The sequence below is a fragment of the Xiphophorus hellerii genome, chromosome 22 (assembly GCF_003331165.1).
Source record: "Xiphophorus hellerii strain 12219 chromosome 22, Xiphophorus_hellerii-4.1, whole genome shotgun sequence".
Lineage (NCBI taxonomy): Eukaryota > Metazoa > Chordata > Actinopteri > Cyprinodontiformes > Poeciliidae > Xiphophorus > Xiphophorus hellerii.
Window position 1 is genome coordinate 12996706 of NC_045693.1, and position 19131 is coordinate 13015836.

At 36.2% G+C, this 19131-nt stretch overlaps 1 protein-coding gene across 2 annotated transcripts in view; it reads left to right on the forward strand.

Moving 5' to 3' along the window:
• The window catches only part of eys (eyes shut homolog), a 171944-nt gene that overhangs the window by 16396 nt on the left and 136417 nt on the right, over nucleotides 1–19131 (forward strand). Inside the window, exons 7-11 of one of the 2 annotated variants that reach the window (XM_032553124.1) lie at nucleotides 5747–5851; nucleotides 12279–12418; nucleotides 14786–14949; nucleotides 15103–15356; nucleotides 17837–17941. In XM_032553124.1, the coding sequence (XP_032409015.1) occupies nucleotides 5747–5851; nucleotides 12279–12418; nucleotides 14786–14949; nucleotides 15103–15356; nucleotides 17837–17941 (768 nt within the window). Of the gene's footprint in view, nucleotides 1–5746; nucleotides 5852–10545; nucleotides 10755–12278; nucleotides 12419–14785; nucleotides 14950–15102; nucleotides 15357–17836; nucleotides 17942–19131 lie in introns of those variants that run through there. The other variant, XM_032553125.1, reaches the window with a different exon arrangement.

A 19131-nucleotide genomic window follows, 5' to 3' on the forward strand; every position in this document is an offset into this window, starting at 1 on the left:
GTGTTTTTTTTGTTTTATAGCAAAACCTTTTCAAACTGGATTCCAACAGCAACGTGTAAAGATGTAGGGACCCCATCTATGGACACTGTGCATAGAGCTGATGAATGTGTCTGCAGCATAAGAGCAAGTTCCCAATAATTCAATTTTTTTCACATTTTTTCAATTTTTATGTCACACTTACATGTGACAGGTTGGAAAACAATTTTAACATCAGTGAAGGTAACATGAGTAAACATACTCATGGTAAAAACAAGAAAAGTGTTCTATGTCCTAACAGAAGGAGATATCATGAACAACCCTGGCCTTTTGTGAAAAGGAATCTCCCTCTAGACGTTGAAGATGTCACCTAACGTGGTGTTTCAGTTGCCAGTCAGTTTTTTTACATTTTTATGGAGGAATTTCGACCCTTACTACTTTGTAGAAATGTTTTAATTTACCCACAGTGAAGGGTTTTCAAGCATTAATTAGCTATTATAGCTCAATGTTATGGAATATCAACTTTATTTAGGTTCACTCCTTCAAGATTTTTGTCCAGGAGGTATTTTTTGTAACCTCCTGGATGGGTCTTTGATGGATTATTGGAGTATTTGTTTGGTTTAACAGTCCTCGGAAGGTTCACTAACGTTATCTACTTTGATGGTTAAAGTCTCTTGTGGTCCACTACACACATGGATTTGTAATCATTTCCAGACTAATGAATGTCATTGACTTTGTTTCTCATCTGTTTTTGAATTCCTTTAGATTGGAGCTTTGTCAGATTTTTAGATGTTTGAGCCTACATCATGTAACCAGAGATGTTCTATTTAAGTGATTTCTTGATTTTGCTGGTCTGTGTCGTGTTCTGTGTTTTCTGTGTGTTAATTTCGAGTTTTCGGTGTCTCTGTGTCTCCGTGTTGTCCTGTTCTCCCCTTGATTAGTTCCCAGGTGTTTCTTGTTCCCTGATTACCCCCAGTGTATTTAGTGTCACCTGTGTGTCTGTTCTTTGTCGGGTCCTCGTCTAACGTGCGTTCGTGTTGTCCATTCATTTTACCAGTTGCTACCGGCGTTGAGCCCTGGCTTCTGCTCAGTCGTGCTGCCTGGTTGTGTGAACCTTTTGGACACTCATTATTAAAATTCATTATTCATCCTACCTGGGTCTGCTGCGTCTGCCTCACCACCCCTCACCACACCGATTCATGACAGTCTGGCAGTAATCAGGCCTGAATCTGTGTAGTAAAATTGAACCAGGAGATGTGGTTAACCACATTTAGTTTGATATTTACCACGAGGAGAAATTATCTTTTCACATGGGCCAGGTTGGTTCCGAAAGCAATTTTTTCAGTAAGTCACTAATCATTTGAAAATAGCTTTTTTTCCTTTGCTCAGCTTGACATTGTGTGATATTAAGGTGGCAAATATTTTTTCACATCACTGTAGGTATTCTTGGAGAACTCTGTTGGTTTGGAAATTGGTTACTACTTGATCATGATTTATATATTATTTTCTTTTGGAATTTCTTTGATTATATGAACCATGTAGACACTAACTTGTTTAATACATTTATTTTATTAGTCACTTATTTTTGTTATCTGGGTGAAATAAACCAGACCAAATCTCCCCTGTTATATATAACAGTCATGTCTCACATTGCTTTTCAACATTGCTACACAGATCAGCCAAAGACTTTAATGCTGTAGATCACACCCATAAGGAGATGCAGCAAGAACCATGCTTCCCTTTAAATATCAGGTTGAAGGTCAAGCTCACTTTTTCAAGCATTTATTTTGATTAATTTTACAAAAAAAACAACAACAAAGGATCACAGTAATCTCAAGAGCTTTCCACCTGTCCAGGGGCATCTGTTCCACAACTGACCCCTGAACAGTGCACTGAGGTGGACATAAAAGTACACAAATGCCTTCCAGTGTTTGTAAATGTTTTGTCTGTAATACTTTGTTGCTAAATCATTCCAATTGGTGACTCACATGTACTGTGACTGTTTGAAATCCAAAAAAAGTGGGGTAGAATAAAGTCATGTCCTCTAATGGAGATTTTGGTAAAAAGTAAAGTGCCTATTTTAAGTCAAAGGTCTGTTGCAAAAAGCATGCCAAGCACACACTGTAACCCAAAGCCGGTTGTCTTTATGGAGATATTCTTTTCTTCAACTTGAGTCATAGTTACCAGTAGCCTTGCCTGCTTGACATTTATAAAGCCTGCAGCTGATTGTATTTTAATCCAAGTACTCTTATAAACTGATTCCTAATTATACTTCAATGCTGGTGGAGCTTTGTTAAGCGTTTATGATGCTAGAGACAGCTATGAAGTAAAAGTAGTTATTTCTTGATTTGTTTATTTATTTAGGAAAGATACACATCACCCATATAGTCTAACTGATCTTTATTCAAAAAGCACATTCAAAAACAACGAATCTGAACCAAAGTTTTCTTAAATATTTATAGAAACAAGAAAAAATGGAGAGAACAAGACACCAGCATGGTAAGTATAAACACCTGACAAATAAAAGTTTAACTCATGTTGTCATAAGCCAGAGAAAACAAATAGGACTTTAAGAGTTTTAAAGACTTAAAGATAAGTAGCCTGCCTAATATCTACAAAAACATATTTTACAACTTGGCTTCTGAGAAAGTAAACCATTGATCTCTTTAGAGCTTCAGTCTAGTTTTCATCACAACTGAGGTCAGTGGATCAGCAGACCTTAGGTCAGTCAGAGATATTGGCAACACATTTCAGAATAAAGTCTCAGTTTTCATTAAGACTCTATTAACTAGCATAAAAGGTCCAGTTAAGTCTTGTTCTGTCTGCTAATTTAGCCTCTAAAAGGACAGAAAATGTTGATTATTACTACTGTAATAATTGAAGATCAGGACTTTCATCCGTTTAACCTTATATCCAAGATCTGCCATGGAAAAAGCAGGTCCAGGAAGGAAATCCACATATCCTTCTCTCCTGTAACACTGTACAACTCATTCTGGGGGATCCCAAGGCATTTCCATTCCAGGAAGGCTATGTAGTCCTTCCAGCATGTTGTAGGCCTGCCCCAGGCATGTGGAGGCATCCTGATCCGAGTCCCAAACCACCATAACCGACTTTGAATCTAGGGAACTGCTGCTTTACTCCACCCTCCCACTTGATGAGCTCTTCTTTCTGTAAGGTTGTGACTGGCCACCCAATGGTAGAAGCTAATTTGAACATAGGCGACTGTGAGGAACCAATAAATTACAAGCTTCTCTTTTTGACTAAGTTCTTTTTTTTCTAACAACAGACTGAAGCAGCACCTGTGTTACTGCAGATGAAACCATAATTCATCTATCCATTCCTGCTCGGTCTTATCAGCATAACCTAAGTATGGATTAACAAAACAATAAAAACATAAACATCAATTATTATTTTTGTGGATGCCTGACCCTTTTTTACAAGGTGATAGGGCTTCCATTATGACTTATGGAACAGTATTACAGCTTGGTCCAAATCATAGGTTATTTTTTTCTTGGTCCATGACCAAAAAATCAGAAATTTTGGCATCACTGGAGTTCTATACTTCATTAACTAAGTGGTAGCAACACTAGTATTACTTTAGCTTCTTTCAATCTGCCCCAATGCAGCTGTAGCTAAACTGTAGCTTACTACCATCAGCGGAACAATGTGAATGACTGAATGTAGTATGAAGTACATTGAAGTGCTGGCCATTGGCCAGTTTACCCTTTCTGTAGGCTTGCAGTCAGAAAAGTTGATTCTGTCTGAGAGATTTTCATCGGACCTGGCGGCAAAATGAAGCCAGAGTATAAGAAACAAGCAGGTAGCTGACTTGTATGCCAGTCAAGGAAACTCTGAATGTATGTAGAGGAAAATTTCTGATGAGACATTTACGGCTATTTGGATCCATGTTTAGTTATGTTTTATATTTAGAGGTTCTGTTTTTTTCATTCAGCCTCTGACATGAATTGGTTTTCATCTCTCTCATTCTTCAGTTTTTGTGGGGTATTACAGGACGTTGTGTTTGAAACCCATTTAAAGCCTTGACTGTGTCACTTTGTTTTTCATTCAACTTCTGCATATCACATAAAGTATGTCATAAATGATGTAGTGGAGAGAAATGTATTTATACTGGTTTAGATTCTAGTTGACGATTGCTTAAACAAGTCAGTACTTTTCCCCCCATCCATACAGTGCTCTCAGCCTTTGGCTAGTAGTGTGCTTCACAATCTAACTGTAAGCCCTGACACACTCGACTGTCAATCACATAAGCCTTTACATAGCACTACATGAACAACGCTTTTTATCTTCTCTGTTCAAAGCTGGAATCTTTTGCCACTTCTGTAATGGAAAATTGTCTCCTGCACCATGGCACTTTCTTAGTGACTGATAGAATTCATCATTTTCTGGCATCTTGGGATCTCAGGTTTGGTATTTCAAGCCGTGCAGCATAGAAAGGCCCATTTAATTTAACCCTTCACTCTCACAACCCTTATGAACCTCATCTCTAAGCATATCTTAGTATGTATTGCTCTACCTCAATCAGTTTAAATGGCTTTGCTTTTTACAATACATGAACACATTGACTTAGCTTATGTTTTTATAATTACTGTTTTTCGCTTTGTATTATTTTCATTATTGCTGTGTATAAAATATATTTTTTACCTGTTAGATAATTATGCCTCAGCAATCTGCATGATATCCTGTAATTATAAGTTGTGTCTATCAAGTATGTGCTGATATATTACTTCTCTTTTCTTATTGACAAGCCACATTTAGTCAATTCCCACAGTTTCTTGGTGAATTGTACTCATGCAGTTAAGTGTGTTTTAGTTATAACCCTTGACACAAGGACACATGGACTGGAGGACATGTGTCATCAACCCCAGGCTACATGAATAACAATTAGGACTGGACCATATCATATCATTCATGATAATACCGCCCGATAAAAAAAAAACAAAAACGTGTGATTTATTTCATGGCGTAAATAAATCACACTTCTATCTACTACACCATGTAGATTCGTAGTATGTTTCACTTGGCAAATTGATCATCAATCTAGTTGGCGATCATTTCAAACTAGACTGGGTTTCTTTTTCTTTCTTAAAAAAAATATTGAATGGATCAGACAATCCAAACCAAGACCAATGTTTATACACCATTTTTTGTATTATGATATATTTATGTAGTGCATTATATTGTTTTTACTAAAGAAATATTGTTGACTTTCATAAATTCAGATAGTTTTATGCTGCAGTAGCTTATGCAGACTAAGCAGTCTGCATCTCCAACATATTTGGGTTGCTCAGACTGTGTTGTCAAATGTTCATTTTCTTAGCTAGACATCCTAAATTATAGCATGGAGTTATAGCATTACAACTTGAAACACATTGCATAAAATACAGAGTTTTAAGCTTAATAATCTGATAAGGATTGTTCTTGAACAACATTTTGATAAAACTAGCACACACGTTTTTTTTACATAGGTTAAAATAAATTAATTTGCCACCCACATTTGTTTGTGTCTGCCAAAGTGATTAGACAGTAATGCTGGCTTGCATATTTTGGCTTTTAGTTGCAATAAACTATTAAAACTGACTTGCAGTTTGTTCCTACTTTTGGGCCAAATCTATGCAAGGACAAATTCAATTTAAGCATTATCACAATCAAATCTTTTTACTCAATCATTTATTCCAGAATTTTGCTTTGTAAATACAGTGATAAAATATTATTATATCGGTGAGCATAATGTTTGAATCTCTCTTTCCAGGAGCAGCGTGTGAGTCCGAGATCAACGAGTGTGATTCCAACCCATGTCAGCACAATGGCACATGTTCTGATTTACTTGGAGACTATATATGTCAATGCCCTACAGGTATGCTGAGCTATCTTCACATTGGGAGTGTTGCAGTAACATTCAGATATATTAGTCTTGGCAGCAGTACTATTTAAACATGTCTGCTGTTAATTTGGGCTAAGATCCTCATCCAGGGCCCTTCTGGCTATCTCACTATAGATTGAGAAGCAGAGGTGATTTGTTTTTGCCAGCAGAATCCTAAGTGTGCACAGAGTTCAATTTAATTCATATTAGTCTTTGCACTTACTTGCATCCTATTTAGTCCAACCAGTTCTGTTTTTTTATTTTTTTATTTTGGTGTATGACTAGCAACTGATAGCTTTTTTCTTTTTTGATTGGATCTTAAAATATAGCCAAACAATAAAGGATAGTAATAATTTTATAATTTTAACAATGGACCTTACCAAGCTCCGCCCCCAACCGACCCACGTGACCGCAAGTCTCACAAACAAACCCTCGTAGCGTTGTTTCTATGTAAACATGACTGGATTAGTGCATCATTTCTACCGGATTTTCACAATATATCAGCTACTACAATGGACAGAGCAACTAACAAGTTCATGTCATCATCTGGGAGCAGGTTACTGGTTTCTCAGTCACAAGCTGGTTGCAAACCTGAGGCCAGCAGGTGTCAGTCAGTTATGGTAGATCTGAAATTTGGTTTGATGACCTCAATATGAGAAGCTACAGACTGATAGGAAGAACCAAAGAGTTCTGTAAAGGTAAAGGCAAATCTTCTGAAGTTGGGATATAATTAATTTAATTTCACATAATTACCACGGTAGAAGCCATTTGTTGTGTATGAAATATATTTGTTCTATTTGATGTTTGTTGTGAATGACGTATACTCACAAACAAACGAGGTAATTAGTCCAACGTTTAGAAACTACAGCGGCTGTAATGCGCCACAGCAAAGGTAAACAAAGGTAAAATAACCCGAACAGGTGATCAACTCAAAACCACTCCTACCTTTTTACTCACTCTCTCTCTTTGTGGTTTAAGCACACCTGTTACCGTGGCAACCGCCTCCGCCCTGCAAGACGAGCAAAGATTACGTTAAAAACGTAACATTCAGTCCGTTACGATATCAAGTTTCCAGGCTTGATATTTATTTCTCGATTATTAATCAGCGCTTCCCTGAACACAGCCATGGTTGATTGACTAGCTGTAGGCCTACTTGGTGCTAGAGTGGCTAACACGAGTAACAGTTTAGTCCAAAGCCTTTTCTGCTAAAATAAAATCTTTAGTGTATGTCAGATACAGTACAGATTGCATATTGATCTGTTTAGCTAACGTAAGACTGTGTAGCAGACAGGCTTCAAGGTGTAGAAGTTGTATCAGTTCTGCCATTATGCTGTACTTAGCTAACGGGAAGCTAAGTGTGTTTGTGAGACGGCCACGCACGTGACCACGTAGAATGGGCATCAGCCAATGAAAAGCGGCCCCTCTGGTAAGGTCCATTAAAAATATTAATGTGTGCTTTACCTCCATAGTTACTACTTTAAAATATTATGCTGCAGCTATAGCTTCACATCTTTTGGGGTGTTGAGGACCAGGGTTAAGAAACACTGCCCAACATGAATCCTTGCCTACCCAAATGCCAGATTTTCTACAAACTCTTTTTAGCAATAGCTTCTTTCCACTCTTCCAGAAATGTTAGATCTGCAAAATTAAAAGTGAAAAAAGTATAATTTACTACTTTTCAATCATTTGCTACTTTTTGTATGTTTTTTATTATGTAATACAACAAAAATGTGAAAAAGTTAAATGCCATGAATACCTGCTCAAGGCACTGTATTCCTTTCAGGGTAATTGGATTTTACTTCCTTTTTTAATTCCGTGGCTGAGTCTCATTTTCTTCCTCTAAATATAAGCAGATAGAAGACATGCAGAAGATTTTAGGCACTAGTGAGCAGTAAGTCAGAAAACTGCCCTTGTCCAATGAGCTGCAACATTACTTTACATATAAACCAAAAACCCAAAAGATCTTCACTCAAGAGTTTCCTACTCTTATTTTGTTTTTAGTCTTGGTTTGTGGAAAAAACCTAAATATTGGTGGTAGTAAAACTGTGCTCACACTTGTGCAGTTAAACAATAAAGTACTACCTCAATGGGGATGACATACAGCTGTGATTAAAATGATAGCAATGTGTTGGGGGGGGAAAAAAAGTGAGTAAAGGGGTGGCATGTGATTTAGTGACAGATCGGGAGAAGATATCTGTCCTTTAAACAGCTGGCCAAACTTTAATTCAGAACTTTTCCCTCATCTTCCCTTCTTTTTTACTTTCCCATTTCCTATTTCCCATTCCGCTAAATAGGAAATAATAGGAAATTATTAAGAGTAAATATAGATAAAATTCTTCATGTACGCAGTTCATCAGGTACATTGCACATTTAATTCCAAATGTAAACTGAAATAAAAATTTTACAAATTTGTTATTACTGAATAGAAAGTGAATAAAAACAATATATTTTTCTTTTATGCATAGTGTACTGTGACCTTTTCAAGTATTCTCTGGCATACAAACTCATCAATGATTGCTTTTATGAGATTAATTGGCATAATTTATGAGAAACATCCCCATAGCATAATATCAAGCCACCATTCTTCACAATAAATGTTGGCTTGAATTCAGTCTTTTGCCTCAAGACCAAAAATACCAACTTTGTTCCCATCAGTCCGTAAAATATTACACTATTTTCTTTTGGTCAGTCAAAGTGTTTTGGGCAACTTCCTCTGGCAATTTTTGTCCGTGACATCTTCCAGTTGTTACTGTACTAGCAGAAACTAGTAACCCGTCGTTGATCACTTTGGAGCTGATCATTTGCTAATTCCTGCCATTTTAAGTATTCTTTGTTCCACTGAAATGGTAGTTTTCCATCTTTCCATTTTTCCCCATTTTGAAGCAGGACAGTGTATCATTTTCTCCACTTGATTTTATGAGGGAACATTAACTGTCTTTGTCTGCAAATAAGAGCCACCTATTTAATACCTGTTTTTTTCACAGAATGAGTGACCCCATCAACTGAACTCCACCTTGCTTTTAAAGCATCTTTTTTCAGTGATTCAATTACATGGGTTCATTCATGACTGTTAACTCGGTTGGGTTTCTATTAATCCTCTACAACAACAATTCATCATTGTGGTAAGGTAATGTGCTTTTTGCCACATAGAAACATAATTTCTAATCAAAACAGTGATTGATCTGGTTAGTATAAGTGGATTTCCCTTATTTTGAATGCAACTTTATCACATTTTGTTAATTGTTTATTTGCTGTAATATTACAGCAAATGAAGGGAGCATTCAGAAGTAGTGGTGTGTTTTCATAAACCCATGAGCTGCTGTTGTTGTACTTCTATTTAGTTTGAAAGACTGCTTATGAAAGCTTGAAGTGTACTTGAATGGTTTATGTGGTTCAGGGTTATCTAGAGCTGCATGAGAACTTATCATTGTAGTCCAAATCTGTTCACATTAACAACAAATATGCTTATGGAATTGGGTTTTTCAATTTCTGACAGAGCAATGATAAGCATACGGAGATAACACCACATTTTGCCCTGGTTGTCCAATGCAATCAGAACAACAGCATGTCACAGTTTCACATGGGTAAACTTATATAAGGATGTGCTGAGTTAAAAGACAGCTTGGACAAGATGATGTCAGCACTTACACACAATAACAAGAAACAAAGTCATAGCTCCAGGGAATTTTGAGTTTCCAGTTCACTTACATGGCATAATCTGGGGATACATGACCCCATCCATCCTGTTCTCAGTATAGTGCATTTTTCCTGTCCCCTTTGCAAAAATCATTCCCAAAACACAAAGTTACACCCTCATGCTTCCCAGTTGACACTGTCTTCTCTTGGACTTGCACTCATCCTTTGTCTTCATTCTCCCATACATCTTCTGGATCATCTAGATGGTCAATGGCAAACCTCAGGAGAGTCTGTACTTATGCTGGCATGAGCAGGAAGACCTTACATGTGCTCCAGGATTTTAATTCATGACAGTGTAGTCATTTATGGTAACCTTTGAACCTGTGGAACCATCTCTCTTCAGGTTTTTGACCAAGTCCACACATTTAGTTCCAGGCTGACCCCTCATCTTTCTCATGATCATTGATAATCTGTGAGGTGAGATCTTTCAGGGAGCACCAGTCCAAGGGAGACTGACAGTCATGTTGAGTTTCTTCCATTTTCTAATAATTTAACAGTTGTTGCCTGTTGTCCCTGTAGTTCATTAAGCAGCTTTGTGCAGGTCCACGATTGGTGTTCTGAGATAGTTCTTTGGTCTTACCTATGGTGGAATGTCATTGATTGAAAGTGTTGACATGTCTTTTATACAGGCATAAACAGGTGCAATTAATACAGGTAATGAGTGAAGTAGAGGAGGACTGCTCAAAGACAAACTAACAGCTCTCTGAGAGCCAAAATGGCTCTCAGAGAGCCATTTTGGCTCTCTGAGCCTCCTACCTGCTGATTGGTAGGAGGTTAAATTCTTATTTTATGCAATAAAATTGAAATTAATTATTTAAAATTATACAAAGTGATTCTTTTGGATTTTTTCTCATTAGTTTCTCTAGTTGAGGTGTACCTATGATGAAAAGTACATATTTTCATTCTTTGTGAGGCAGCTTGAAAAAAAAAGTGGTGTATCAAATACTTATTTCCCCACTGTATAGATCTTAGAATATGCCAGTGATTTTTTAAAAATCCCAAATTTAATGCTTACATTTGCAGTATCTACTATTTTAAACCTGCAGTAGATATTCACACAAGCTGTTCCCTTTCTTGGTGTATCTGAAGCTCAGGGTGGATTTTTTCTTTGAGCTCCTTCTGAAACTGCCTACTGGAATCCCTGATCATGAATCCTTAACTCCCTGAGCAAACTGGAACTATATGCGGCCACAGATTCATGGTAAGAAAATGCCACAGTGTACGCCTCGGTCTTCCAGAGTTGCTACTAAATCTCATCTGTTATCTTTGAAAACCTAAGCTTCTATGCCTCATCTGCAGTGTATTATATTGGAGTCAACTGTGTAATTTAAAAGTAGTTCTTTTGAGTGCTGGTCTGTATGACAGTACAAGGAAATGTCACAAAGCATGGGTGGAATCATAATGTGCTTTGCTGCTGAATGTACTTTGTTAAGCTGAAAACACCCCAGTGTATCTGCTGTTTACTCATCTAAAGCACAGTGTTGACTTGCTCTGAATTCATTATAGGGCATTTTATTGCTTAAGTGAAAACTGTCACATACAAGTTTATCTCAATAAAGTTGAATATAGCTGAAAACTTAATTCATTTCAGCAATTAAAAAAAGAGAAAGGCATATATTCTACAGTTATTCTCATTATGCGCAGGGAAATGTATTTCAACTAGTTATTTCTGATGATTTAATGATCATGGCTCAGAGCGAAATAAAGTTAAGTTTCTTAGAACATTTGAATGTTATATAAGATCAACCGAGATTTTAATACAGAAATATTTATGTCCAGATTGTGTGAATCTTAACCAATCTCTTTCAATAGCATCACTTTCATCACTTTTTCTATTTCTCTTTTGTAATCTTATACTTTTCTAAGAGCTGACTTGGGTTATCATTGGCTTTAAGCCATAATCATCAAAATTAACAGACATAGCAGCTTGGAATATATTACACAGTGTTCAATCTATGACTTTCACTTTTTAACTGAAATACTGAAATAAAACAACTTTCTGATTAAAAACAGGAAACAAATATAATTATCACAATAAATGTTCTTGAGGTACAAACAAAGAATATTTTTAAAAGAGAAGCTTAAAAATTCTCCAAATAGGGCATTGAAAACTTCACTTGTCTTTGTAACATGGTGGCAATAATGCCATGGTTTAAGATTATTTTTGTTGCATTTGGGCCAGGGTGGGTTTCCATAATTAATAGGACAATTAAATATGAATGAAAACACCAAATTCTGAAGGAAAATGTCAGGACATCTGTTTGTAAAGGGAAACTTAAGAAAAAGTAGGTCATGCAGCAAGACAACCTGAGCCCAGTACTGTTATTGTTATGTATCTTCTTTTGTGTAGTTATTTTTGTGCAAGAATAAAAAAAAAATCTACTTTCATTTTAAATACATATAAGACTAATAAGAAAAAAGGATGAAGGTGAACAAGAAATAAAAGGCTCACCACTAGTGTTTCAATATTTAATTGCAAGATAAATTGAAGAAAGTTACAAATTCAGTGGGGCGCTGTGGTTGAGTGGAGGGAGATGCTTTAAAATGGGGCCAGTCCTCCTCAGTTGCACCAGTTTTGGCCTTGTTTATTAAATATATAGAAGAGCAGGTCTGGTGCATCAACATGAATTAAAGATGGGTTAGTGGTACTGATTTCAGATCTATTTTTGCTTCCAAAGTATTGCATGCAGAAAAATGTCATGTTTTTTTTATCTTCGTCTTGCAGGTTTTCAGGGAAAAAATTGCGAAATTGACATAGATGCATGTTCCCTACCAGACACTGCATGTCAATCAGGAACTCAGTGTTTGGACCTCCCTTATGGCCTTGAATACACCTGCCGTATACCCTGTCCTACAATTCTTCAGGTAGGTACAGTTTTTTGTCAGTCTGGCTTACCAAAATTATTTCTATTTACTAAATGCAATAATGAGCAAGATAATCTATATTCACTTTTTTTTTTTTTTTTTTTACTTTCCTTAGCTGTAGAAATAGACATAAATCCTTTAGTATTTGGTCCAGTTGTCCTCCAATGTGTATTACTTGGGTCAAACATTTTAACTAACTAAGTTTGCTGGAATTTTGCCCTATTCTTTTTGACTGCTGTAGCAGTCAGGTTTGTAGGCCATTATGCTCACATGGACCTTTTCAGCTATGGGGACAGATTATCTTTAGGATTGTGATCAAGGCTTTTTGATGGACACCAAACCCTAATTAAGAATATTTTACTTCTAAAGCAAACTTCTTGATATCCAGTGTTATAAGTAAATTGGCTGTATGCTTCTGCATACATATACTGTATATATACTGTATATATATATATATATATATATATATATATTGACAAAGCTGTGCCTTCCTGGCTGATGGCTCAAGGTGTTATTTGAGTATCTTCACATAATGTTATCTCCACATGATGCCATCTCTTTTGTGAATTTCAGTCCTTCATGTGCTTTACAGCTGGAATGGTGTTCTCAGACTTGCCAGCTGCATCCTCTTTTCTCCAACTGTAACAATATTCATTATGCTCAGACACTTCTGTTTTAGTTTTAGGAAAACACAAGACATGTCACTAAATATTGAAGTTTTTCCATTAGGGCATTTGCAAACTGTAATCTGTTTTTTATGTTTCTTTTGGAATAATGTCTGGTTTGTCGCTCAGTGGCATTTCAGCCCATGTTGATACAGGTATTTTTTTCACTTTCAATGAAAATGTCTAGCATCAGTGTGTACCTTTGCTTTTTTTTTTTCTTTCTTCTGTTTGGGAGTTGAAATAGTCTCAATATTTTTGACCAAGACTTTTTATCTTTGGGACACAGCACATATCTCTTTTTTATATTAGATCAATGACTGGACATTTACATTCTGTTTATACTTGCACCTAATATTTATAAGAACAGATGAACCTTCCACCTGCAAGGGTTTCTGAATTGTACCCAGCGATGAAACAGGCTTGTGGAGGATCACAATTTTACTGCCTGATTTCCTATGATTTTCCAATAATTTTTATTATCTTTTACATTAGCCCACAAATATACAGTATGTACTTGATTCGGATCAATTGAAAAAGTAAAATCAGAACCCAATTTTATTTTTTAAATATATTTTATATATTTATGTGTACGATTCCAATGATACAGCTTTAATACTACTTTTTTCTGAAGAACAATGAGACACCATGAAATTTCCATACAAAAAAATATTAAAATCTGTTATTGTTTATCTAAATATCTTAGGTATATCAACAGTTAACGACCCATTCTGCAGTTAACTGCCACTGTGACTATTCATTGAGTCTTTTGACAAAAGATAAACATTTTATTTCATAACTAAATAATTAGGAAATGTTTTTATATTCTGCTGACTGAAACCTAAAAACTCACGCATAATTTTGAACCTCTGAACTAAGTCTTAAAACACATGTAGCTTTGATAGTTTATTTTCAATCTTAAAATGTCTTAAAATTTTATTTTAAGATCGAAATGATGGCATTTTTTTAGACAATCTTAAAAAAAGACAAAGGTTGACTTGTGTAATTGTCAGGATGTTTGAATTTTATCTGTATAATGGATGGAGCTTTACGGGACTACACTCTATTATTTTATTTGAATGAGTGCCGTAGAATATTGACAGTATCTGTATTTTTGCATGTGATACTTTGTTGTGTGTTAGTAACTGAACTGATCATTTACATCAATAAAAAGTCTCACTTGAGCAGATGAACTACTCCAAATGACAGATGGGGATGGTCACTTGCTGTGGAGCAAGGCTTGCCTTGGCTCTTGTACATCATAGGCCATGATGACTGTATTAAACTGTGTCCCATAAGGCACTTCTTCCTTTGCTCCTTTGTTTCCCCTTTCCATAAATGCAACTTCTAACCTCATGTCTGCTTTGTTACAAGGAGCTCTCAGGAGCCTTAGCTCTCAATGACCATTGATCTTGTCTTGTAGGACATGATGTAGATGCCACCTGGAATACAGAGTGAAGCCCTATATAAAACGGGAATCAGTATTCATGAGTGTGTCATGTGGCTGTAATGAAGCCCATTTTCACTGAGCCAGGAGCAAAAAATTATTAGGTTTTTCTTTGTGAAAAATTGCTATGATTCTGACCAGAATGAGCTCAGTTCAATCTGTGACATTAATGTAAAAAAAAAAAAAAGAAAGAAAGCTTTCATTTGCATCTATGATGTAATGACACATGTGCTTGACTAATTCATCTTTTATCAACAGCCGTGTGCCCATGGAGGTCGCTGTGTGCTGAATAGTACCAGCAGCTACATGTGCATCTGTACACGTGGTTGGTCTGGTCAGAACTGCCGCATAAATGTCAACGATTGTGTCCAACACTGGTGTCAAAATGGAGCCACTTGTGTGGACGAGATTGATGGTTACAGGTAAGTTTTCAAGCCTTGATTGTCTTCGGGCCATTTTGGCACCAGAATGTCAATGATTTTAAAAGCTGTGACATTTACTGCGCTCCCTTTAGGGTTGAGAGAAATCTTCTAACTCACTCTGCTATTAAGAAATTCTCTTTAATCTGTTTCCAGTTGCCTTTGTCCCAGTGGATATACAGGGGTCTACTGTGAGCAGGACATTGATTACTGTGTCGACAGTCACTGCTCTGAACATGGTGTTTGCCTGGACCAGCGGTATAACTTCACCTGCCGATGCATGCTGGGATATGAGGGGCCGCTGTGTGATGTGGAAGCAAATGAGTGCAACAGCTTCCCCTGCTCTAACGGCGCCACCTGTGTGGACCTAATCAGTGATTATCGGTGCCACTGTCCCCCGGGGTTTGAGGGTATGAGACCATCTGATATGAATCCGAGCCCATTTCGCAGCTATTAATACAGCTGCTAGTTGAAGTGTCGGACTTTATAGTGTAGTCTTTGTTGTTAAAAACTAAACTTTTAAAACAAATTTTCAGTATTTGGCAAAATTCACCAGTGTAAAACATGCTAAATGTATTTCTAAATACAATCCCAGATATAAAATTAATAAGTAAAGTAAAAATTAAACTAATTAAATTTGGGAATTTTGATATTTGACCTGACCTTACAATTTCTTCTTTGATAATCCTAATTTCCTAATGTTTTCTGACTCATTTTATTTTTATTTTTTGTATTTCCATAATATTTTACTGAAATATTTTTTTTTATGTGGATACATTTATTTTGTGATGTAAAAGTCTTTAATAATTAATTGCTTTTGTCCCTCCTGGCAAAGGAGGAATAAAAGTAGACCCATTTGCTAAAAGAACAGCACTTATTCCCATTCAATAGCATTTCCAAAAGTTGAAGAATACATAGATCTTTAATAATTCATCATTGCTTCCTCTATAGATCATCCTGAGTCATTGGCCTTCACTTTTGTTTGCTTCAGCTTGTTCCTTGGAATCTAAACTTGGGGACTGAAATTGTGATGGAAGATGGCAAATTTTGTGTCTGCTGAACCATTTCTGTTGTTTTTGCATATATTTTGGATAATTAGCTTACTGAAAGATCAAAGGTGACCCATTTTCAGCTTACTGGTAGACTGCACTACATGCTTTATTCAAAATCTGTTTTTTTTTTTTTTTAAGAGGTCATAATACCATGGTTCCCAGTGATATTGGTAGAGAAACAGAGCCAACATAATTAACAGTAGATATGAAGTAGTTTTCCATATATCATATTTTGTGATACTAATCTCAAGAGAAATGTTTCTTGCCAAGTAGCTGTATTGCCAAACAGTCCAAAGGGCTTGACAAATCTATCCCTTTTTTATATTTGAATCTATTGGATCTTGGTGACAAGCAAGCGCTATGATCCACTCAAAGTTATAGTTTTGACTTCAGCTTCTTGAGGGGTGATAATGCAATGCTAAATACTGATTCGTCTCAGAGATGAAGAGGAGGGAAAAGAAAAACCAAAAGAAAGAAGAAATTGATTTCTCACCAGCTTATCAATGTAGTTTTTGTATTCCAGTTGTCCTAGAAATAAACCCACAATGAGAGAAATGCAGCTCTCCCCCCCTCTCTGTTTCTTTAAAACAAGCTTTGTTTTTGTTTATCCTACTTCTCCTCATGATCTGACCTGTCGCTTTCTTTATCTGCTGTGTGTTTGGACTGGAACTACTAATGTCCCTGCCGGGGCACAGTGCCAACATTTGCACAAAAATCTGGGCAGTATGTCCACAGAGACCCTAGCGGACCCTAGACAGCATCGACAGTTGGTGAAATTTACGTCACACAGGCTTTGTGGTTGAGAGAACAGCAGATCTGACTGTAAGGCTTTGGTCTCATCTGAAAACCGATAGTTTCTGTTAAAGTCCAGCTGTAGTAAAACCCGCATGTTTACATTTAGAAAAGTTAGACAGAGAACGCGCTTCCAAATAACCAATTGGCAAATACAGTCTAATGATTGTTATGGAGTTTTGGTTACATGACTACCCTACTGGCCACTCATTACTGCTGAGCTTTGTAGATTTATACTGACTCCATTACTGTCTTAACTACTTTGCACATTGGCTGATCAACATTTAAAAAAATGCATGTCAGAAAAAAATGCTTTTGTTAACCAGGGAAAATGTACTTCTTAACATTGAACTTTTGAATAAATTCACCCAAAGGTATTGGCATTTTTGCCACTATGACCCTGTATACTTGGATTTTTCTCAAATTTTGAATGTGAGATTATGCAGCTGCAATAACATTTAATGTACTGTATTTTAATGCTCTGTGCGCATGTTTATCAGGAGTTCCATTGAACTCTAGGTTAGTTCCATGTATTTTCATCCAGAATATAGGGTCATAGTGGCGAAAATGCCAATACCTTCGCTCCAGTTAAGATTTCAGACAGAAAAGTGGCGCCCCATGGCTCAAAGAGAACCAAGAGTTCTGAAATATTGCTAGAGGCCAAAGCTGGTGGAGCTTTAAATTTTGTTAGGGAAATCATTAATCTATTCCATATCAAACATTTGCTTTGAGGATGCTAAAACTGAGGTTGCACCACTTATGCATACATACTACGCTTCAGCATAATGAATACTTAATCATTTAACTGGATTTCGATTCAGTGCAATCAGAGTTGATCAGCTGTTCATGTTCAGTTCATTTTGTGGGTGAAATTACTTTTTTTTTTTCCTTGCTGGTTTTCTGAATATTGTGGTTATGGAAACAGAACAGCTATTATTTAATTTCGATAGCAGCAACAGGGAAAGAAGTTCCTCCACAACATCTTTTAACTGTGTTTCCTTGATCATCAACTAGAGATTATTAATTGATCTGCCTTTATTCTGTAGGAAGGACGTGCTCTCAGAATGTAAATGATTGTTGGTCGCAGCCTTGTCTAAATGGAGGCTCATGTGTGGATCTGATAAATGACTACATTTGTCACTGTCCTCTTGGTAAGTAGCGTGCACTTGTGCATTATTGAGGATGTTTACAAAAATACTCCGCTATTAATTATCAGTGACTGTATCTCGGGAATACATGAAAGGTTTCTTCCTTTAACAAATTGTTTGTTTTCTTTGATAGTGTTTCGCATTTTGTCAAGAATGCACTTCCAAATATAGCAAAGAAACAATGGATCGTTTAGTCTGGTCTTTTCAGTTTGAATGCAAGCTTTTAGTAGAGCTCCATGTAAGGAAAACAGAAGCAATAAATCTTTATTACAGATTGCAGATAGAAAGAAAAGATAGAAAAAAAAACTCTTTTAGAATAAAGGTGAAAATCAATGTCCGTGTTTACCATTTGTTTAAAACACAGACTCCAGACAGGGTCTCTACATGGGCTATGACAAAGGGAGGTGTTGCTTTTCTTTGTGTGCATCTGGTTTTATTTTAACTTATAACTTATTTTAACTCATAATAAAATATTTGATGCCTTCTGGTTTGAACATGTCATGCTGCAATGGCCAATGCATTTGCTGCTGTATATGCACAGTAAGTTGCAAACAGCCACACTCAGAATTCAGAAACAATGATCTGAGAACCTCTGTATATTCTGGGGTGTGATATTAGTTTCAAGATTTTGAAGATCTTTTTAACCACAGTTTTATATATTGTATTATTAACTAGACTAAGTTTACATTTTGTCTTTTTCTCTCTTTTTTGATTATAGATGCATAATGTTCTTTTACAGTATGCAGGTCCTACTACACGGAAGATTGTTTTTGTTTTTTTTAGTTTTTAGAAAACGTAAAATGCATCTCAGGACCCCAGTAAATAATCTACTTTCAGTATTTTCTGCCTCTTGTTTAAATTAGATTTTGGCAGAAACAGAACACCAATGTGTGAGCAAAGCTCCCATTACTGTTTTAATTTCAGTGACAGATTTATAAACAGGTGTTTTTGATCTCCTTTGTCCCTTTCAGAAATCCAATTAGATAAATGCTCTGCCAGGTTTACACGCTTCTCCCTGCAAAACATACACAGAGGGAGACAGAAAAAAAAACAACTTTTTCAGATTTTAGCTATTTGTGTATTTTTCATCTTTATTTGTAATTTTTTTGTCACTAATTATTTTTTCTATTTTAATCATTTCCTTTGCACCTTTCCTTTATCAGAAACCAACACATTTTCCAAAGGAGTTCAAC